This window comes from Camellia sinensis, chromosome 8, assembly GCF_055761805.1.
Source record: "Camellia sinensis isolate YWXY chromosome 8, ASM5576180v1, whole genome shotgun sequence".
In the NCBI taxonomy this organism is placed as follows: domain Eukaryota; kingdom Viridiplantae; phylum Streptophyta; class Magnoliopsida; order Ericales; family Theaceae; genus Camellia; species Camellia sinensis.
This window is the reverse complement of record NC_138968.1, coordinates 117,483,001-117,505,265: the sequence shown is the minus strand read 5'-3', so window position 1 is coordinate 117,505,265 and position 22,265 is coordinate 117,483,001. Positions and strand designations below refer to the sequence as shown.

At 35.3% G+C, this 22,265-nt stretch overlaps 1 protein-coding gene across 1 annotated transcript; it reads left to right on the top strand.

Annotated features, from left to right (window-relative positions):
* Positions 1-3,300: 3,300 nt before the first annotated feature.
* Positions 3,301-21,886, top strand: LOC114314934 (pleiotropic drug resistance protein 2). Its single transcript, XM_028261462.2, has 19 exons — positions 3,301-4,052; positions 4,179-4,299; positions 5,300-5,388; positions 7,163-7,247; positions 8,495-8,785; positions 8,878-8,968; positions 15,411-16,311; positions 16,463-16,623; positions 16,792-16,895; positions 17,011-17,176; positions 17,259-17,372; positions 17,768-17,910; positions 18,066-18,398; positions 18,841-19,131; positions 19,242-19,325; positions 19,561-19,694; positions 19,786-20,013; positions 20,120-20,546; positions 21,366-21,886. Exons 1-19 carry the CDS (start codon positions 3,673-3,675, stop codon positions 21,633-21,635), a joined length of 4,413 nt encoding a protein of 1,470 aa, XP_028117263.2. The 5' UTR covers positions 3,301-3,672; the 3' UTR covers positions 21,636-21,886.
* Positions 21,887-22,265: the final 379 nt, after the last annotated feature.

The following is a 22,265-nucleotide window of genomic DNA, read 5'->3' as shown; positions in this document are numbered from 1 at the left end:
AAATGTTATGAATTATGAAAAATTATCTCAAAATTTATTCAAAATAAGTTATATGATGTAAATTTAAAATTGATAAGAAGTGAGCAACACCTAAAATGATTGAGATCCATAGATATATTTTTTTGAGCATTTTTATCGATTTGTAGCATTACTATTCTTTGGATAAGAAAGTGTTGGAGGGATTCAAATCTCTAAAATTTAATGGGCGAAGGGATTGAATATCTAGTTGGGACTCAACTTTTCAAAGTCGAGATTATGGGGTCAGGAAGGAGTGTTTGGTTCAAATTATTGTAAATTGAAAGTTAATAAACAGAAATTGAAGTCAAAAGTATTTTTTTTTTCTATTTTCTAAATAATTAGTGTTTTTCAATTTATTTAAACTATTTATATTTAATAAATTGTAAATAAAAATTATATGAGATAGTTTAACATAAATTTTTAAAATAAAATAAACTATAAACAATTGAAATAAACTAATAATTTTACAACTGTTCTCAAGTGTACCATAGTTTGCAATTTTTTCAAAGTGAAGTACAATGTTGTAGAAAAATAGTTGAACAGGTACATATTATTTATGATAAAAAAAAGGTACATATTATTAATGATTATTTTGGGTATGATTTAAAAGTTGACTTTTTTATTTATTATAAAAAAATGTGTAAAAAAATAGAGATATGATATGATCTAAACAAGACAACAAGCCAATAAGCCAATAAACTTGCTTACTTAGCTCTACCCAAAAATGTACAACCTAAAAAGAAACTACTAAGAGCATCTCTAACGTTCATTTTTTTTTTTCCATCAAATTTGAAAAAAAAAAATTAAGTAAAAACTTGATCTGATATCGAGCGTTCTAATGGAGGATTTTGAAGTTTCATCAAATCACCGGTCGACCGAGAGGACATCCGGCCAGTTGACCGGCCAATGTAAATTTTTATTGTAAATTGCAAGGAAGTGGACGTCCGGAGGGACAACTGACCGAACATTCGGCCAGTCATCTACAGCTGCTACTCGCTCTACATCTCTAACTGCTATCTACAATAATTTGACATAGAGCTTCAGCCTTCCCCAATTGACGAGAAGTTTAATATATCCCCAATTTGATATGATTTGATGACATCGTTAAAGTAATAAAATTAGAATTATTTCACCAAATTTAAATTTGATAAAAGAAAAAGCACAACATTGGAGACATTCTAAATGCATGCAAATAGAAGCAAAGAGATCCTTTTACAAAAACGCAATATAATAAAACACAACATATTAATTAAAAAATAAATCATCTTTATAAATCATTTTCTTGATTTTATTTATTTATTTTTTTTTTGATGGATTGTTATTTACAAAAGCGTGTTTCTAATCACCCACCAATGTCTGCGGTTGCCCTGTTTATACTGTCATCTAATTAAGAAAAAGTAGAGAGAGAAAGAGAGAAAGAGAGTGACAGGATCAATTAATTACTGTCTATCTCATCGCGCCTTATTCGTTTGGTGGAAATTCTAACCTACACGCCCTTAATACGAGTGCATTATATTTATCTTTAATTATATTATTTTTTATTTAATTATAATTAATTAATTTTAATTATGATTCATAAATTTTTTAATTATTTCTCATGTTATATTTAGTTATGATATTTTTTTTAATTATAACTCAAAAATTATAAAATTATATTATTTTTTATTTAATTAAAAAATTAAGATAGTATACATTTTTAATAGAAGGTGTACCATAGTATTTTCCTGTTTGTTTGACAAAACTTGCAGTATCTCTCGTTCATAGCTCATTTGACTAACAAGTGGCAACCCAAAATATCTTCCATCTCTTCGCTACTAACTATAATAAGAGTGTTTGGTATAATTTATTTGAATTATTTTAATTTAAATAATTTAAGATTAAGTGATTATCTATAAGTTAAAGAATGAATGCTTTTAGTATTTAATTTTTAATTATTAATTTTTAATTTATAATAAACATTATCAAAGGAACCTGTATGCCACATTACACTCATTTCTTATGAATTGAATTTTGTGCTCTTAAATCTCTTTTTTCCAATTAATATATCGAACTTTATTGATATTTAAAAAATAAAATTTTAATGTGTACCATATGGGCCAATTTTTAAAATTATATTTTCTTTCAATCTATCATGTTTTAAATTCAAGTGTCTCAAAAGTTATACATGATTTAATAATTAACGGTGATCAACCTTTAAAAAAAAAAAAAAAATTTTACGATGCATTAAAAGTATTTTTAATGAGCTCTCTATACATTAAATAGTGTCAATTATTAAGACAGTAAGCAAATTAACTTCTTTCAATTTTATTTTATTTTATTTTTATGTTTTTTACCTGGGAAGGAGGGGAGGGAAGACAGAAAGAAAGGGGGAAATGGGGTGGCGTTGACTAATGCTTTAAAAGTATTTCTAATGGGCTCTCTATACATTAAATAGTGTTAATTATTTAGACAGTTAGCAAATTACCTTTTTCAATTTTTATTTTGTTTTTACATAGTAAGGAAAGAAAGAAAGAAAGAAAGCTAGCTGGCTTTTGTGCAATTAATGAGGTTCGTTTTAAGGCCTATTTTGGTAATTTAAATTTTTTATTTTTTAAAGATATTGAGTAGAACATGTATGTAAAAAATCAAATGGATTGGATATCAATAACCTTTTCATCAAATTGTCTTTTTATCAAAATAAATAAATGGCAAATGTGATTTGAAGTATAAAACAAAATACAAATGCAATTTGATGAAAAAATTATTGATATCTGATAAATTTAATTTAATTTTTTTTTTATGTATGTTCTACTCGATGTATCTTAAAAAAAGAACAGTTTGGATCATTGAAATGGACCTTAAAATTGGCCCTATTAACCGCACAACAGTTATTGTTGTACCGCCCACACAGTAGTCATGCCATCTAGAAGAAATGGAGGATTGGGCAATTGTATCAATAGCTTCTTCCATATATATATATATATATGTTGTGAATTATATATATTAACTTAATACCAAAAATATTTTAAAGATTCACTTTCTATATTAACAAAACTTAACATAAACTTTTATTAATTAATACAATTTTTACCTTAACACACAAATTTAGCTATTCTATTGAAGACACTCTAAGACAAAAGGACAAACCTTTTCCTCTAAAATCTAATAAAAAATGCTAGAGACTCCCATAAAATTATTAAATTTTTTATCAAATATTTATATAAGTATAAGACTGACATGAGTGTGGATCCCACACATATGTGAATATTTAATAAAAAATTTGATAATTTTCTTAGGCTACCTAGCATTGCTCAAACCTAATGGTCATGTTTCGCAACAACTCCTTCACATAATCTAAACTTTCTTGTCCACCGAAGTGGGCAACAACACCACATATCTATCTATATCTAAACTTTCTCTATATATTTACACGCAATCGTTTATCCATTGAAGCTTCTTTAATTATCATTATCCATCTGTATGCATGTATGTGCCATTTTTTTCTTTTGAAAATTCACTGCTCTATGAATTGAATTCTGTTGGAAACACAGAGAGGATTTGAGATTTTTGCCATTTTTTTTCCATGTGAAATTTCACATCTTTTCTTGTTGTTGAGTGTGTGAAAAAGTTTTGAACTCGAAAAGAGTGAAATTTCACGCTTAGAGTGGGCCGAACATGGCGGCTGCATTTGTGGGAGAAGACTTGGGGTCGTTGAGCAGGCGGTTGAGTGTTGGTTCGCTCAGCCGGAGGAGTTGGGCCTCGGTCAGTCTCCGGGAAGTGTGGAGTGCTGGCGGGACCGACGTGTTCCATAGGAGCAAGAGGGAGGATGATGAGGAGGAGCTCAAGTGGGCCGCCATCGAGCGTCTCCCGACCCTTGATAGAGTGAGGAAAGGAATTTTGAAGCAAGTTTTGGATAATGGAAGGGTAGTCCATGAAGAAGTTGATGTTGCACACCTTGGAATTCAAGATAAGAAACATCTCATGGAGGGCATACTCAAAGCTGCGGAAACTGATAATGAAAGGTTTCTTCAAAGGCTCCGAGCCCGGACCGATAGGTAAAATTGCATATATCATCATCAGACTAGACATCAAACCATTTATGAAAGTTCAATAACATGTTTAATAGTGATTTTGAATTTTTTTGATTTGTTTTTTTTTTTAAATAAATAAATAAATAACAGAGTTGGAATTGATATCCCAAAAGTTGAAGTCCGGTTTGAGAATTTATCCATAGAAGGAGATGTATATGTTGGTTCAAGGGCACTTCCCACTCTGCTAAATTCTACTTTGAATGCAATACAGGTAATTATCATGTTTATATAATTTTGTTGATTACTTTATTAAATTTCAATTATGATTGAATTTTCTCATTTATCAAAGTTGCAGGTTCAGTCTATGTATATTTGAATTTTTTTAAAAATAAACAGAGATTTCAAACCTTCATATCTGGAAACCAGATAAATTCATGCTTCTAATTATTATTTATTTATTTATTTTTCCTCATGAAATTTGAAGGCTTTGGATCATTCTGTTATATATTTTTTTATTTTCTTTTGCAGGTTCAGCCTACTAATTTATTTATTTATTTTTACTTTTCCAATATTCAAAATTTTTAGTTCTTTTTTCTGCTCCCTTTCTAGAGTTGGATTATAAAACAAACCAAAGCAGTCTAATTTAACTCATATTTGGCATCTTAAAATCTACTTAGCTTGTTGTGTAAATAAGTCAAATTTAAATATATTTTAAAGGTAGTTAATTTTTGAGCTCGGCTTTATAAATTTATATATGTATTACTATTATAAGAAAATCAAATTGCTTGAGTATAGCTCTATTGGAATCTGATTGAGATTGGTTTGAAAGGTGAATAAACCAAGTATGAATATATTTTTTGAACCAATTAAGTTTTCAAACTTAAATTTGAACAACTTACTGATTGCTTGACTAGGCTGGTTTACAACTCTCTGGAAGGCAGGGGATTACCAAACAAATGACCAAATGTCTCACATGGGTGTGGGGTCCGCAATTTTGTGGACCTCACACCCATGTGAGACATTTGGTCATTTATTTGGTAGAAAATTTGGGACCTCTAGCATTTTCCTTACTTAAAGAGTAATGCTAGAGATACCAAATTTTCTACCAAACAAATGACCAAATGTCTCACATGGGTGTGGGGTCTGCAATTTTGTGGGCCCCACACCCATGTGAGACATTTGGTCATTTATTTAGTAGAAAATTTGGGACCTTTAGCATTTTCCTTACTTAAATGACTTCTATTTGTTATTTGATTTGGTGTTGTTAATAGGACCTTCTTGGATTAATAAAGCTTCTACCATCTAAGAAAAGGGTTATCAAGATACTCCAAGATGTGAGCGGAATTGTGAAGCCATCGAGGTATGTTTGTAATTTTTAATTGATTTGCTTTAAATTTTGAGAGATTTACGTGTAAATTTTAATAAGTGAATTTATTATGTAATAGATTTTATGATAATTAATGACATTTTTCATTAAAAATTATTAAAAAACGTCACAAATTTTATTTTTCAGCAACAGTTTGAAAATTGTCGCAAAAATTTCACGAATTATAAGTTTTAGCGACAATTTAAAAAATCGTCACAAAAAAAGTCACTAATTTTTAACTTTCAGCGATAGTTTGAAAAATTCGTTGTAGAAAAAGTAAATAATTGTAAGTTTTGGCGACAATTTATAAAAATCCTGACAAAAAAAGTCAATAACTGTTAATTTTTAGCTAGGAACATATGAAAAAAAATGTCACAAAAAGTTATTTTTAGCAATGATTTTATTAAGATTTATTTTCAATGGGATTTGATGGGAATTAAGGCCTGGTTTGGCATATACTAAAAAATACAAAAAGCCAAAAAGTTATTAAAAAAAAATAAAAAAAGCACTATTCCCCAAAAAATATATATATAAAAAATCCCATTTACGTAGGCCAAGTACAAGCCACTGTCATATTGAAGTGATGGTAAGTGATGGTCACGTAGGTGCACAAAAAATTTTACACAGGATGGTGCTGTTCGGCCCGTGAGGGCTCATCACGGGTCCCGTTTTGATAATCTGAACCGTTGAATGTGTAGAACTCATTGAATACTATATGTCTGTAAAAAATCACGTTGATCGGATATCGATAATTATATGATCAAATCAGTTTTGTAAAAAAAAAAAGAATAGATGGTGAAGAATTAACGGTTGACAAAAAACTCATCTGATCAGATAGTTATTGATATCCAACCAACATGATTTTTTACAGGCATATAATACTCGACGAGTTCTACACATTGAATGGTTTCGATTATCAAAACGAGACCCGTGGTGGCCCCCACAGGCCGAACAATATCGTCCAATCTAATCTCAAACTGTAGGCAATCTGCTCCTATACTTGCTTGCTGCCCACCGTCTGGCTTCCTAGACTATCCAAGTCAGCAGGCAATTCATTATAGTGGGAGTAAAATGATAATTTCGCTATTTTATACAATATTTTAATATACATTTTTTCGTAAAATGTTAAAAAGTTATCCCAAACAACTATTTTTTTTTTTTTTACTTTTTAGTCCAAAAGTTAAAAAGTACACTTATTTAGGACATTCCAAACAACCCTAAATCTAACTATTAGGACCTATTGGTAGTTTACCCTTAAGTTTTTCATTAAGTTTTTTTATTAACTTAATCAATATATTATTTTATTCTATTATTATTTATAATGAATTGTTATTATTTAAATTATCTGATAATACTTTTTCAATATATCTAGCACGCATATAATTTTATTGTCAATAATGAGAAGTTATATGCTTTTCAGCATATCTAATTTAATTTTTATATTTTAAAGACATAGTAAACTCAATTAAAAGAAGAAGTAGATGGCAACAATTTAGGAGTAGAAAATGAAATTGACGCTATTAAATTTTAAAGTGATTTAAAACTTAAAAATCATTTGAAAATATATATATATATATATATTTTTTTTTAAAGTGAATTATGTACTTTGGTATTGCTGCTGTTTTGTTCGTGATTGTTTTTGCTGTTTCCGAAAACAAAATAATAAAAGGTTTGAAAACACCTGTTTTCATTTTTATATGGAAAACTGTTTTGATTTTTTTTTTTTTCTTTTTTGATGTTTCGTAAAAAATGAGTTTTGTTTTATCAGGATGACATTACTGCTGGGGCCTCCAGGCTCTGGAAAGACCACATTGCTCAAGGCACTTGCTGGAAAGATGGACAGGGATTTAAGGGTATGTAATTCTCCATCAGTTTTTTTGTGTTTTTGAAAACAAAAATACTGAATTATAGCCATAGTTCCTCAAGTTTGACCCATGTTTTAATCTTTATAGTTCTAATTGTGCCTCTTAAATCCCTCAAAATTTAATTCCAAATCAATTTAGTCCTCGAAGGAAATATAGAATAAAACTATAAACTCAAAAGTTCTATTAATTACTATAAGGCCCAATTTCTATATTAGTGTAATTATAAAATCACTGTAAAATTGCGTGTGTCTAGAATGGGTATTAGAGCCTATTTCTCAGTCTTACTAATGTTAATATATGAGTATTAGATATATTGGAGAAGTTGAATCAAAAAATTTAAATAATAATATTGTATCACGAATAATAATTGAAGAGAATAATATTATAATTAGATTATTAAAAGAACTTAACAAAAATCTTTAAAGAAAATCAATTAGAAATTATATACAAAGTTCAACATCTACTATTACATGAAAGTAAGCAATTAGCTATTGTAGAAAGTAAGCCAAAAAAATCACAAATAATTGTCTTTATCCTTACAAGAGAACTCCCCAAAGGAACTTTTTGAATTAATACCACCAAAAAAATGAAAAAAAAAGTGTGTGATGAAATAAAAAATAAAAAGGTATTTTTATAATCGGAAGTGTTGTAGAGCTTTAATTAGAGCTGTTATAATGCAGCTCTAATGAGCTGTCCACCTTTAAAAAAAAAAGAGTGAAGTAAAAGACAAAAAATGGGAAGAAAAAAAACAAATTAGTGCTCCATTAGAGCTCTCTTTTTAGAGGTCTAAATCATTTTTCTTTTATAATATAACAAAACTTAAAAGGCAAGAATATAAGTGACTAAAACGGTAAAGATTATAAAGCAAAGGGACCAAAGTTGAACAACATAAAAAGATAAGGACCAAATCAACGAAATTCAAAGTACAAGGACCAAGCTAAAACTTAAGGAAACTAGAAGGACCATTAACCTAATTAGCCCAAACAAAAATTATGAAAAGTTCTCAAACAGGCATCACTCCAATTTTATTTTGTTTTTGTTTTTTTGCAAAAACCATTTTTGAAAATTCAAATCCACTTTTTTTAGTGTTTATTAAAAAGTGAGTTATTTTGAGAAATTATTTCAGAAAATTGTTTTGGAAACAATTCGCCAAATAAGTTTTTTGAAAGTGAAAACAATTCCAAACAGGATCTCATTTTTTCTTCTTTTTCTTTTTCTTTAACATCTGTGAACAGGCGACAGGAAAGATAACATATTGTGGTCATGAAATGTTTGAGTTTATTCCTCAGAGAACCTCTGCGTATATTAGCCAACATGATCTTCACTATGGTGAGATGACAGTGAGAGAGACATTGGATTTCGCAGGACGTTGTTTGGGAGTTGGAACTAGATATGAACTGCTTATAGAATTGTCGAGGAGAGAAAAAAATGCAGGAATTAAACCAGACCCTGAAATCGATGCATTCATGAAAGCCATTGCCATGGCTGGCCAAGAATCTAGTTTGGTGACAGACTATGTCATCAAGGTTAGTTTCCTCCTCTTGAATAGCACCAAAATGTTTTGTTTAGAAAATTGATATTTGAAATGGGACTAATAATTTGAGGCATTATGTGACAGATCCTTGGATTGGATATCTGTGCTGATATTTTCGTGGGTGATGAGATGAGGAGGGGTATTTCTGGTGGACAAAAGAAGCGACTCACAACTGGTATGTAAAGAGCTTCTCATTCAAAATTAAAAATCGGTTTGTCTTGGCAGAAAACATGGTCTTAAGGAAAACATTATGTTAGGATCATGGACACCAAGAAAGTAAACAACAAACAATCACTCACACAAATGAGACACAAATATTTACGTGGTTCGGCCCAATGCCTACGTCCACGGACAGAAATGAGAGTTTCACTAAACCAGAGCAAAACAAAACAGAGGAGGAGAACAACTCTTCTCACTAAACTCACAGGTCTCTCAAATTTCTGATACAATTCATCCTCTCCCTCCCGTCTCTATTTATACACAGAGAGAGAGATACCAACCCACCAAAAATTTCTACTCTCTTATTGGTGAGTGTCAACAATGGCAACAACGTGAAGAGAAGGGAGAGATGCCCAGCTCAGACCTCCTTCTCTTGAAGTGGAAGTCTTCTTATGCCATCTTTGCCTGGGCTCTCTCCTCTACACGCATGTGTGGTTGGAGCTAACACATTCTACAATTTTTTATTTTCTATTTTTGGTTGCAACATATGGTGTTGGTAGTGATTGTTGTAAGGGCAGTGGTAGTGGAGTGGCAGTAGTGGTAGAAATGGCAGTAGGGTAGTGACAATGATGGTGATATCGCACAAATAAGCTCATTACCATGGAAATCGTTTTCTATTGACTTTCATTTTTTGTCATACCTGTTAGATCACCAATTATCCTAAAAGCTCAAACTGTTAGGAATTAGGCCCAACAATTCATATCAAGCTATTGAATACCCTCCCTCATATGCAATCTTGTCTTGCACGCAAATATGCAAACATCCATGCATACATGGAAGAAAGAATACAAACGAAAGAAGAAAGAATGCAAAGAGGGATCCAATACAAACAGAGAAACCTAGACCCAAGACCTCTGTCAGCTTGAATTGTAATACCACGATAGATCACCAATTATCCCAAAAGATTAAGTTGCTAGGAAATGAGCCCAACAATGTATATAAATCTATCTAACAATATCAACTGCAACCAAATACAAAAAACACTAGGTGAAACAATAGTTTGATAGAGAGAGAGAATAGAGAGAGAGAGAGAGAGAGAGAGAGAGAGAGAGACTGAATTGTTGTTTGTCTGTAATTGTGTGTATGTATTACAAAGAGAATGCACTCTCTTTATAGAGAGAATGTGATGCATTGGATGCCCACCGAAAGCATAAAGAATTTATATCATAAAAGATAAAGTGCTAAAGCTATTTACAATCATACACTAACAAGTGCTAAAGCTATTTACAATCATACACTAACATCCCCCCGCAAACTCAAGGAGGGAAAGCATCAACCAAGTTGAGTTTGGAAATACGATCATTGAAGCAGCCAGGAGGATGAGCCTTAGTGAAGATATCAGCGGGTTGATCGACTGAAGCAATAGGGAGAAGATGAACAGTACCACAGGTAACATGCTGGCGAATGAAATGACAATCAATCTCAATATGTTTGGTGCGATAATGAAAAACATCATTGTGAGCAATCTGAATGGCACTCTGATTGTCACAATAGAGAGGGGTAGGACCAGAAGAAGAAACACCCATATCAGCAAGGAGCCAGCGAAGCTAGAGAAGTTCCTGAGTAGTATCAGCAAGAGCTCGGTATTCAGCTTCGGTGCTAGAGCGGGTAGTGAGGGATTGTTTTTTGCTACACCAAGCAAGAAGAGAATCCCCTAAGAAGAAGCAGAATCCTGTGGTAGAGCGTCGATCCGTAGGATCCCCAGCCCAATCAGCATCGGAAAAGGCACGCAGTTCAAGAGAGGAGGAAGCAGAGAAGTGAAGACCATGGAACAGAGTGCCTTTAAGGTAGCGAAGGATGCGAAGTAGAGCAGTATAGTGGGGAGTGCGAGGAGCCGACATGTACTGACTGACAATGTGAACAGCATAGGCAATGTCAGGACGAGTTACTGTGAGATAGACAAGACTGCCGACGAGCTGGCGATAAAGAGTAGCATCAGAGAGAAGAGTCCCATCGAGAGGAGTGAGACGAATCTGAGGATCAACTGGAGTAGAGGTAGTTTTGCAATCAGTAAGACCAGCACGAGCCAGAAGATCGGATGCATATTTGGCCTGGGACAAATAGGAACCAGTAGAATCATGAGAGACTTCAAGGCCTGAGAAGTAGTTAAGAGTACCAAGGTCCTTCATCTCAAACTGTCGGTGGAGAAACTGTTTGAGGTGGAGAATGCCAGCTTCATCATTACCAGTGATAATCATATCATCCACATACAGAAGACGAAGAGTGGTACCATGAGAAGTAGTCCGTATAAAAAGAGCAGAGTCATAGGAGCTAGAGGTGAACCCGAAGTCATGAATGGTAGAACTGAACTTAGCAAACCAAGCACGAGGTGCTTGCTTGAGGCCATAGAGAGCACGCTGTAGTTTGCAAACCTGATGAGGTGGAAAAGTGGACCCAGGTGGAGGTTGCATGTAGACCTCCTCAAGAAGATGACCATTGAGGAAAGCATTTTTGACATCCATCTGAAAGAGCCCCTAGTGGCGAGCAGCAGCAACAGCAAGTAAACTGCGAACAGAGGTAAGCCGAGCAACAGGAGAGAATGTCTCCTCATAATCAATACCATATTCCTGGTTGAAACCCTTGGCAACAAGACAAGCTTTGTAGCGTTCAATAGAGCCATCAGAATGTGTTTTGATTTTGTAAACCCATCTGCAGCCAATCGCAGTCTTGCCAGGAGGAAGATCAACAAGATCCCAAGTATGAGCTTTGTCCAAGGCCTGGAGTTCATCAGTCATAGCTTGCTGCCAAAGAGGATTAGTACAAACCTCACGATAGGAGGTAGGTTCATAAGTAGAGAAGGCAGCAGAGCCAACAATATAATCACGAAGATGGATAGGAGGTTGAGTTACCTGGCGTGGTCGACCTGTAGGAGGATCGGTAGGAGGAAGAACCGGTGGAGAAGGAGGTGTGGCAATAAGAGGTAGACCTTCAGGGAGAGCAGGCTGGATGGGATCAGGAGTGGGCAAGGGCGTCTCGATGAAGGAGGAACCTGTATCAAAATCAGTAGAGAAAAGATCTATGGAAGGATTAGTAAACAGTACAGTAGTGGAAAGTGCGGGTAAGTGAAAGGAGGATAGCGAGGAAAACATTTGGTGCTCCCAGAAAACGACATGGCGGGACATACGAAGACGTTTAGAGAGAGGATCCCAACAGCGAAAGCCTTTATGTTCAATTCCATACCCAAGAAAGCAACAAAGACGAGAACGAGGTTCAAGCTTGGTGTGTTCATGGGATTGAAGTAGAACAAAGCAGGCAGAGCCAAAAACCCGAAGATTGGCGTAAGGAGGGGGAGTGCCATGCAGACGTTCAAAGGGAGTTTGATTATGGATGACAGGGGTAGGAGCACAGTTGATAGTGTAAACAGCAGTGAAGGCAGCTTCCCCCCAAAGTTTTCAGGGCAGGAAGAAGATAGAAGGAGAGCGCGAGTAGTGTCAAGAATATGCCTATGTTTCCATTCAACGCGGCCATTTTGCTGGGACGTGCCAGCACAAGAACGATGAGGCAGTGTACCGTGATGCTGAAGAAAGGAAAGGAAATCTGAATCCCGATATTCCATAGCATTGTCAGAGCGAAAAATTTTGATGGCTTTGGAGAATTGGGTGGACCATTTGAGCAAATCTATAATAAATGTGTTTAAGTTCAGACCTATTTTTCATGAGAAAAAACCAAGTAAACCGGGAAAAATTATCAATAAAAACAACAAAATAGCGGGATCCCCCCATAGTAGTAGTAGGGGAGGGGCCCAAAATATCCGAATGTATAAGATCAAAAGGTGCAAGGGAAACAGAAGTACTTTTATTAATTGATAAGGCAGGTTGTTTGGCAAGTTGACAGGGTATACAATCGAAATTATCGGGAATTACATGACCCAACTGTCCACTAGAAACCAAAGACTTTAAGCGATTAACAGAAATATGCCCTAAGCGACAATGCCAAAGATGAAAGGAAGATAATGAGGAAGTAGATGTAGGAGCAGCAATCTGAGTAGAGGAAGGAACATGAAGGTGAATGAGTTCATAGAGACGTCCATGCTTACGGCCGATCCCAATAGTCTGCCCCGTCTGAGGGTCCTGTACCAAACAATCAGTAGTAGAAAATGTGACAGTTAGACCAAGTTCACATAATTGACCAATGGAAATAAGGTTTAAGGTGAGAGCAGGGATATGATAAACTTGAGGTATAGATAAAGAAGAGGTGGAAACAGTACCAACATGACGGACAGACATGAGGGAACCATCAGCAGTATGAATTGAGGGAATATGAGGAGATGAGGAGAAGGAAGAAAAGATAGTAGAACTGGAGGTCATATGATTACAACAGGCAGAGTCAAAATACCAAGAAGAGTTACCTGGGATTACAGACAAAGCAGTAGAAGGAGGTGTACCAGAAGGGGAGAGAAGTTGTTTGAGCATGGCCTCTACATCCGTCGGAGAAAAGCGAGGGGTAGACGGAGCAGGTGACTCAGAGAACCCCGCAGAGGTAGCAGCATCAGTGTGACGGGGCTGATTCCCAGAAGCAGCAGCAACAGTGTGATGAGACTGATTCCCGGAACAATGAAAGCTTCCCCGGGAAGAGCCACCGCGAGAGGAGTGGCTATTGGAGGATGATCGGGATGGATTGCGAAAACAATTATGTTGCAGATGACCAGGACCAAGTTTGTTGCAGTAGTGGCAGGATCTGACGGGGCAATTAACCAGGAGATGGGTGGAAGGAAGGCCCCGATTCTGACAATAGAGGCAAGCAGTGGTCCGCTGGGTAAATGATGGCCGGTACGGAGGAGTGGCAAGAACAGAGTCCACATGATGAGTTTGAAGAGTACCGAGACGAGTCTCCTCTGATAGCAACTCATAAATTACTTGTTCAAGAGTGGGCAATGGATGGCGATGAAGCAGAGAGGCACGTACGGGCTCAAAAGAGGAAGTAAGAGCCATGAGAAAGTGCACCAACCTTTGCTGGTTGTGATAGATAGTAAATAAAACAGCATCTTCTTGGTTATGCCAAGTTGGTTCTGAAAGAGCAAGCTGATCCCAAATTGAGTACATTTGAGAAAGGAAGTCATTAATGGACTGAGTGGATTCTTGGCGCATGCGGTGAAGTTGGTTCTGAAGTTGATATTGATGGGCAAGACCAGTAGTCTGGTATCGCTCTTTCAAAAAATCCCAGATGTCTTTTTGCAGGAGTAGTTACAGAGTCAAGCTGAAAGCGACCAAACTGAACACTGATAGAGGTAACAGAGGTATTACGAAACCAGGTAATGATTTGGTAATTCTTACTGTCCCATTCCTCAAGTCGGTCTTCATATGTAGCAGTAAGAGCAGTAGTTTCATTAGTGTCACTGTCTTTCACCGGTTTAGTCACATCCCCGGTGACAATTTGCCAGAGCTTCTTTCCTTTGAGGAAGGAGGACATGGCTTGGGCCCACAGAACATAGTTTGAACCATTCAAAATAACGGAAATGGGATGGGAGGCATCATGATGATCCATAATACTAGTTGAGTCGGACTAAATTAATAGGAATAGACCTATAGGAGCAAAATTAGGTAAAACAGAGTGTACCAATGAGTCCGGAAGGTCGAAAATAGCTAGGGAAGGTGTGCTGTGTAGAGATGATGTCAGCAGAATGCAAGATGATGTCAGCGGCGCACGTTAGCAAAACTGGTGCACGCGCGGCTCACAATAGCAGGATGCGCAGGCGCGGCTCACAATAGCAGGATGGCGCAGTCGGGTGCACGATAGTGGAACGGCGCAGGCGCGGCTCACGGTAGAGGGATGGCGCACGCGGGTGCACGGTAGCAGGCGCGGCGCACGAAGGAGCAGACCTGAAGGCGCGTGAAGGCGCGTGTGAGAGTGGCGACGGAAGAAGTGACGCGCCGATCACAAAGGAGGCGCGTGAGAGCGCGTTAAGGGGTTTCTGATGACGTGCGTGGTGCCGTTGGAATCGTAAGAAGATTCTGAGCTGTTTGGTGTAGTTCCACTGTATACGGGACTAAACACCAAAATTGAAAAATGCCAGAATTGTATACCTGGGCTCTGATACCATGAAACAATAGTTTGATAGAGAGAGAGAATAGAGAGAGAGAGAGAGACACTGAATTGTTGTTTGTCTGTAATTGTGTGTATGTATTACAAAGAGAATGCACTCTCTTTATAGAGAGAATGTGATGCATTGGATGCCCACCGAAAGCATAAAGAATTTACATCATAAAAGATAAAGTGCTAAAGCTATTTACAATCATACACTAACACTAGGAAAAGTGATAGAAAATGTTTTCTGCTGAAACAAACGGAGTGATGCTATGCTATTTTCTTTTGATCCGTTTGCTTGTTGAAATGTGTTGATAGAGTAAGTGTGTATAAAGAAATTTATATATGATTTTTCTTTCTCTTTCTAAATGTAGGAGAAATGTTGGTTGGACCAGCGAAAGTGTTTTTCATGGATGAAATCTCAACTGGTCTTGATAGTTCAACCGCTTTCCAAATTACAAAATACATGAGGCAGATGGTTCATATCATGGATGTAACAATGATAGTGTCTCTTCTACAACCTGCACCTGAAACTTATGATCTTTTCGATGACATCATTCTTCTTTCAGAGGGTCAAATTGTCTACCAAGGTCCATGTGAGAATGTTCTCGATTTCTTTGAGAGAGTGGGATTCAAATGCCCAGAAAGAAAAGGAGTTGCAGACTTTCTCCAAGAAGTTACTTCTAAAAAGGACCAAGAACAATATTGGTTCAAAAAAGATGAGCCTTACCGGTATATTTCAGTACCTGAATTCGTGCAACGTTTTCACTCTTTGGACATTGGGCAAAAGCTTTATGATGAACTTGGAACTCCTTATGACAAAAATAAAGCCCATCCTGCTGCACTGGTGACCAAAAAGTATGGTATCTCCAGCAAAGACCTCTTCAAGGCGTGCTTGGCGAGGGAATGGTTGTTGATGAAACGCAACTCTTTCCTATACATATTCAAGACTACCCAGATCACAGTTATGTCAATAATTGCTTTCACTGTGTTCTTTAGAACAGAAATGAAATCGGGTCAACTACAAGATGGAAGTAAATTTTATGGTGCACTATTTTTCAGTCTTATGAACGTGATGTTTAATGGGATGACTGAGCTCGCCTTGACTACCATGTCGCTTCCTGTATTCTTTAAACAAAGAGATTCCTTGTTTTTCCCAGCATGGGCTTTTGCTGTACCAATTTGGCTTCTTCGTATCCCCGTCTCAGCTTTGGAAACAGGAATATGGCTCATTCTCACATATTATACTATCGGATTTGCTCCAGCTGCTAGTAGGTATATATATGCCCTCGCACTTCCATTCTTGAAACATAAATTAGTAGTTTTTCATGTAGCAGTTATATCATGTTAGATTTCAAGGCTACAAAAGAGCTCATGATTTAGTTTTTTGTTTGTGTTTTTCTGACCAATGTCAATGTAAATTCAGGTTTTTTCGCCAATTGTTGGTATTATTTGGTGTGCATCAGGCAGCCTTGTCTCTCTTCCGTTTCATTGCAGCCTTGGCAAGAAAAATGATTGTTGCAACCACTTTGGGTACCTTCGTGTTGCTAATTGTTTTTGTCCTCGGTGGATTCATTGTTGCCAAAAGTTAGTATTACTGATATTTTTCTTTGTAGAAGTAAACTGATTTTGTAGAACACTAATAATTTGATGCAATTAATATTGTTCAACATGTGGTGAAAATTATTGAACTTGCCACGAGGATATATCTTATTTTTGATACTGTTTAACAACCATTATTATCTACACTTGTAGATGACCTTCCACCATGGATGATATGGGGCTATTATATATCTCCTATGACATATGGACAAAATGCCATATCAATGAATGAATTTCTCGATAAAAGATGGAGCATGGTAAGCTTAGCAATTACATTTATAATCAATTGCTTTCCTCTTTATTTTAGTTCAAATTTTGTTTGATTAGCTCAAGATATGCTATTTTATTATTCTTAATGATTTATTTTTACAGCGAAATAACGACACGAGATTTCTTGAGCCTACAGTTGGAAAGGTTCTTCTCAAGGCTAGGGGCATGTTTGTGGATGAATATATGTTTTGGGTTTGTGTCGCTGCACTCTTTGGATTCTCTGTGCTCTTCAATATCTGCTTTATAGCAGCACTGACCTTTTTGAATCGTAAGTAATACTATGTGCCGATCTCTCTTTCAATTATGGAATTTGCTTATGTTTTTGACTATTCTTGGAAACTCAAATGCAGCTTTAGCTGAATCTAAATCAGTTGTTGTGGATGAGGATGATAAAAGTAAGAAAAAGAAGTGTCTATTCTCTAAGAAAGATAGGAGTTCAGAATCAGCAGTCCCATCTTTTGAAGGTTAGATATTACTAACTCCTTTTATCTCTTGAAAATTTGAAATTCGAGATCCAAACATATCATAAAATTCAAGAAAACATGTGAATTTCATCCATGAAAAGAGAATTCGTACCTGCTAATAATTATGTTTCCTGAACAACGATTGATAGCAAATAATTTCAGAATTTCATACTGGTCAAACCAAGGTGATTCATTCCCAAAACAAGAACAAACAAAACGTTACGTATCTAGGTATATGAATCATAATCCTAGTGCTTCATTCACTGCAAAATTGAAGTACATGACATGAAGAATTGTTCTCTCATTGTTTGTTGGATTACATGTGTAGAGCCTTAAAATTACATGGTATTGTTAAGCAGCCTTAGTTGTTGCTGATGCAACTTGAATGGTTTTAGGTATCAATATGGTAGTGCGGAATACAAGAGACACCAAGTTAAATGACAAAGATGTTGCAACCGGGAGAAGAGGAATGGTCCTTCCTTTCACGCCTTTATCACTTGCATTCGATCATGTGAATTACTATGTCGATATGCCTTCTGTAAGTCATTTGTGCCTAATTTTTTGTAGCTTGGTGACTAGATTAACATGTTTCTATTTTTCAATGAATCATCACCTAAGGTATTAAAAAAAAAAAAAAAATCAATAAATTTGATAATATTGTTGTTCATCAAAGAGCATGATTTTGTTGATCAGGAAATGAAGAGCAAGGGAATTGAAGAGACTCGTCTCCAACTGTTGCGAGATGCCAGTGGTGCTTTCAGGCCTGGTATCCTAACAGCATTGGTTGGTGTGACTGGTGCTGGAAAGACCACCTTGATGGATGTCCTTGCAGGAAGAAAAACAGGAGGCTACACTGAAGGAAGTATCAGCATTTCCGGCTATCCAAAGAATCAAACAACTTTTGCTCGCGTTAGCGGTTACTGTGAACAGACTGATATCCATTCCCCACATGTTACTGTTTATGAATCCATTGTTTACTCTGCTTGGTTGCGCCTAGCCCCGGATGTAAATAAGGAAACACGAAAGGTATATATGTTTTTATCCTTTTTGAAATTCATCTTCTAATATTTAAATTTGATGAAAATTTTGGTGAAAACGAAATTCAATAATTTCATCGAACTTGAATCAAATCAAGTTTTCACCAAAAATTTTATCAAATCTTGTATGAATTTTCAACAACCCTTTTTTCACTTAAGTTTAATGTTAAAAGATGAAAGACTGGAGATTTTTTTTCCTTCGCTTGAAGTGGTTAAAATGAGGCTTTGGGGATAGGGCAGGAATTTTAAAAAAAAAAATTTGTTGAAAAATTTGATTCTCATCATTGGAGGGAGCTATATCAAATCAATCTTTTGGAACAAAGTTGACGAAAAAAATAAAAATAAATTGAAGGGTTAGAGATTCTCTAATAAACTATTTGTGTTTCACTTAACGGCCAAGTACTAATTGTGTTTATGATTTTGTTCTTCAGATGTTTGTTGAGGAAGTAATGGAGTTAGTTGAGTTGACCCTAATAAAGGATTTTCTTGTTGGCCTTCCTGGAGTAGATGGTCTTTCAACTGAACAGAGAAAGAGGCTCACCATAGCCGTAGAGCTAGTTGCCAATCCGTCTATCATTTTCATGGATGAGCCAACATCAGGCCTTGATGCTAGAGCTGCTGCAATTGTGATGCGAACTGTGAGAAACACTGTGGACACAGGCAGAACTGTTGTTTGCACCATTCATCAGCCAAGCATAGACATTTTTGAATCTTTTGATGAGGTTTTCTCAATTTTCAAGAATTTTCCATTAGCAAACATATCAAAATTTCAATTGGTTGCAGATGTAAATTGTAATCACCACACTTCTCTACTTTTGTTATTTTCCTGCAGCTCTTGTTGATGAAGAGAGGAGGGCAAGTCATTTATGCTGGGCCTCTTGGTCGGAATTCTCACTTGCTAGTAGAGTATTTTGAAGTGAGTTCTATTTCTCATTTGTAAGCTCTATTTTTTAATTTTTTTTATATGTTGGGAAGTGTATGGAATGAACGATAAACTCAAGGATAACTAGGATAATATAAAAAAGAGAACTCTCTCTTAATTTTATTAGTCAATCAATGACTTTGTAGCCTCGAAGTCTTACGACCTGATTTGTATAATGAAATTACTGTCAATAATCTTCCTTGTGACTGATATCTGTGACATATTGTAGTCTATCCCCGGGGCACCCAAAATTAAAGATGGTGTTAATCCTGCTACATGGATGCTAGAGGTCACTGCTTCTTCAGTTGAGGCGCAACTTGGTGTGGATTTTGCAGAAATCTTTGCCAAATCTGATTTGTATCAGTACGTAGAATATAACAATCTAACCTTAATAGTCCCTCCTTTTGTGCCCCCTTTATACTAAAACTACTCTCTCTCTCTCTCTCACTCTCAGGAGGAATCAGGAACTCATAAAAAATCTGAGCATGCCAGCACCAGGGTCCCAGGACCTATATTTTCCTACTAAATACTCACAACCATTCATTACTCAATGCAAGGCTTGCTTCTGGAAACAGCATTGGTCCTACTGGAGGAATCCACAATACAATGCCACTCGCTTTCTCATGACAACCGCTATCGGTATTATATTTGGATTTATTTTCTGGAAAAAAGGAGAACAAACGTAAGTCACATCGCCATTTGTCTTGAACAATATTCACAATCACAAAAACTACGTCTATGCTTTTTAATTGTAATTTTTACTTTATAACAAACCGTTGTTTCAATAGGCACAAACAACAAGACCTTACGAATCTACTCGGAGCTATGTATGTTGCTGTCATGTTTCTCGGAGGAACAAATACTTCAGGAGTGCAGACTATCGTGGCAATCGAAAGAGCAGCGTTCTATCGTGAAAGAGCAGCGGGGATGTATTCAGAAATGCCTTATGCATTGGCTCATGTGGCAATAGAGACCATCTATGTTGCAATCCAAACTTTCATTTATAGTCTTATCATTTACTCAATGATTGGATTCCATTGGCAAGCCGGCAAATTCTTGTGGTTTTACTTCTATGTAATGATGTGCTTTGTCTACTTCACATTATACGGGATGATGCTCGTAGCACTCACTCCAAGTTACCAAATTGCTGCCATCTGCATGACCTTCTTTATGAACTTCTGGAATCTGTTCTCTGGATTCATGATTGCCAGGACGGTAAGTACATCCAAACAAAAAATGCATGAAACTATATTCTAATTATTTATTTATTTATTTATTTTTTTTTGAAAATGAGTAGTATGATGCACATATGTGGATAAATTCTGCAATCTTTTGACAATTACATTTAATGAGATTATTGATACAATTTTAATTTCATCTCATTCTGGTAATTGATATCCTAAATGTTTGAAATTTGGTACCGGCTACAATCATTTGGTCAAATATTTTGTTAAAAGAATTAACCATGCTTCGAAATGTTGAGACTATGGAAATCCTCATTATTGTAACTATTTTAATCTTGACTTGTCACATAATTCTAAAAAATTAATTCATACAAAAATAGAAGGAAAAAAAAAATAAATAAATAAAGAAATGAGTGATTTGGAAAAATCATTAAGCCTCCGTTTGGGAAGTGGGTTGGCTTTTTGGCTTTTTGGCTTTTTTGGCTATTTTAGCCTGGGCTAAAAAGCTTGGTTTGGGAAGGGCTTTTTGGCTTTTTGGCTTTTTTGGCTTTTTTTGTGAGAGAAGAATGTAATGATTATGGGTTGGATGTGATGTTTTGTTTGTTATGGCTAAAATAGCCTATTTTGTTTTTTGTGGCTAAAATAGCCAAAAAAGTCTGAAAACCATCTTGCCAAACAGAGGCTTAGTATAATAATAGCACTTGTCTAAATCATAGGGGGGTCATTTAAATTAATTTTTTCAATTATTCCAGAGGTTTTGAAATGGCCTTTAAATTTATTGAAGTACTTTTACATGTTTATTCATCGAAAAAAATATATATAAATGTGCCTAATGCTTTTACATTTGCAGCAAATCCCAATATGGTGGAGGTGGTACTACTGGGCTTCACCTGTGGCGTGGAGTATCTATGGCCTCGTGACGTCTCAGATGGGCAAGAACATGGATAAAGTTGAAATACCAGGTGAAGATTCTATCACCGTGAAGGCTTACCTTGAGAAGTTCTTAGGCTATGATTATAATTTCCTTGGAGTTGTAGCTGCGGTTCATGTTGGTTGGGTCATTCTCTTCTTCTTCGTCTTTTCCTATGGCATCAAGTTTCTTAACTTCCAAAGGCGATAATTCAGAAACCTTAGAACTTGATAATTTTTAAGGTACTATTTTAGAACTTGAGAATATTTTTGTACATGACTCTGCAAGAATAGTTTGAGAGAAAAATAGGAAAGGTTAAAAAAACATTAGACGTGATGGTCCCTTTAAATCAAGGGTGATAGGAGTCATAAGAGAAATAATGATCCGTTTAGTGTAACTGTTAAAACATATTATAAATTATATCTTAATAGATTATAAATTATGAATTTAATTAAAAGTTATTAATTTGTTTAGTGTAGCTGTTGGATTATAAATTTAAGTTGCTGAGTAGTGTTTATTAAATAAGTTGTGAAGTAGTTTTTTTAATTAACTTTTATTTTTTGTTATTCATTACTCGTCTACATTTATCATAAATAATAATAATCTATAGTCCATTTAGTTCTTTTTCCTTTTAAAAAAAATAAAAAGTAAAAAAATTTAAGAGTATAACCGTAAATTAACATGTCCACAGCAGAAACTGATAATCAAAAGTAAGGACTAGACAGTTTCTCAGACTCAGCTTTTTTGAGTTAAAATAAGTTGTTAGAATAAGAAATTGTTTGAAATAAGTTTAATCAAATAGTCCAAAATAACTTTTCAAAAGTTAAAAATTATAAGTTG

Coding starts and splice junctions, on each gene's coding strand:
- LOC114314934 (XM_028261462.2), top strand. CDS start 3,673: ATGGCGGCTGCATTTGTGGGAGAAGACTTGGGGTCGTTGAGCAGGCGG. Junction 7,248..8,494: donor AGATGGACAGGGATTTAAGG/GTATGTAATTCT, acceptor ATCTGTGAACAG/GCGACAGGAAAGATAACATA. Junction 17,177..17,258: donor AGCACTGACCTTTTTGAATC/GTAAGTAATACT, acceptor ACTCAAATGCAG/CTTTAGCTGAATCTAAATCA.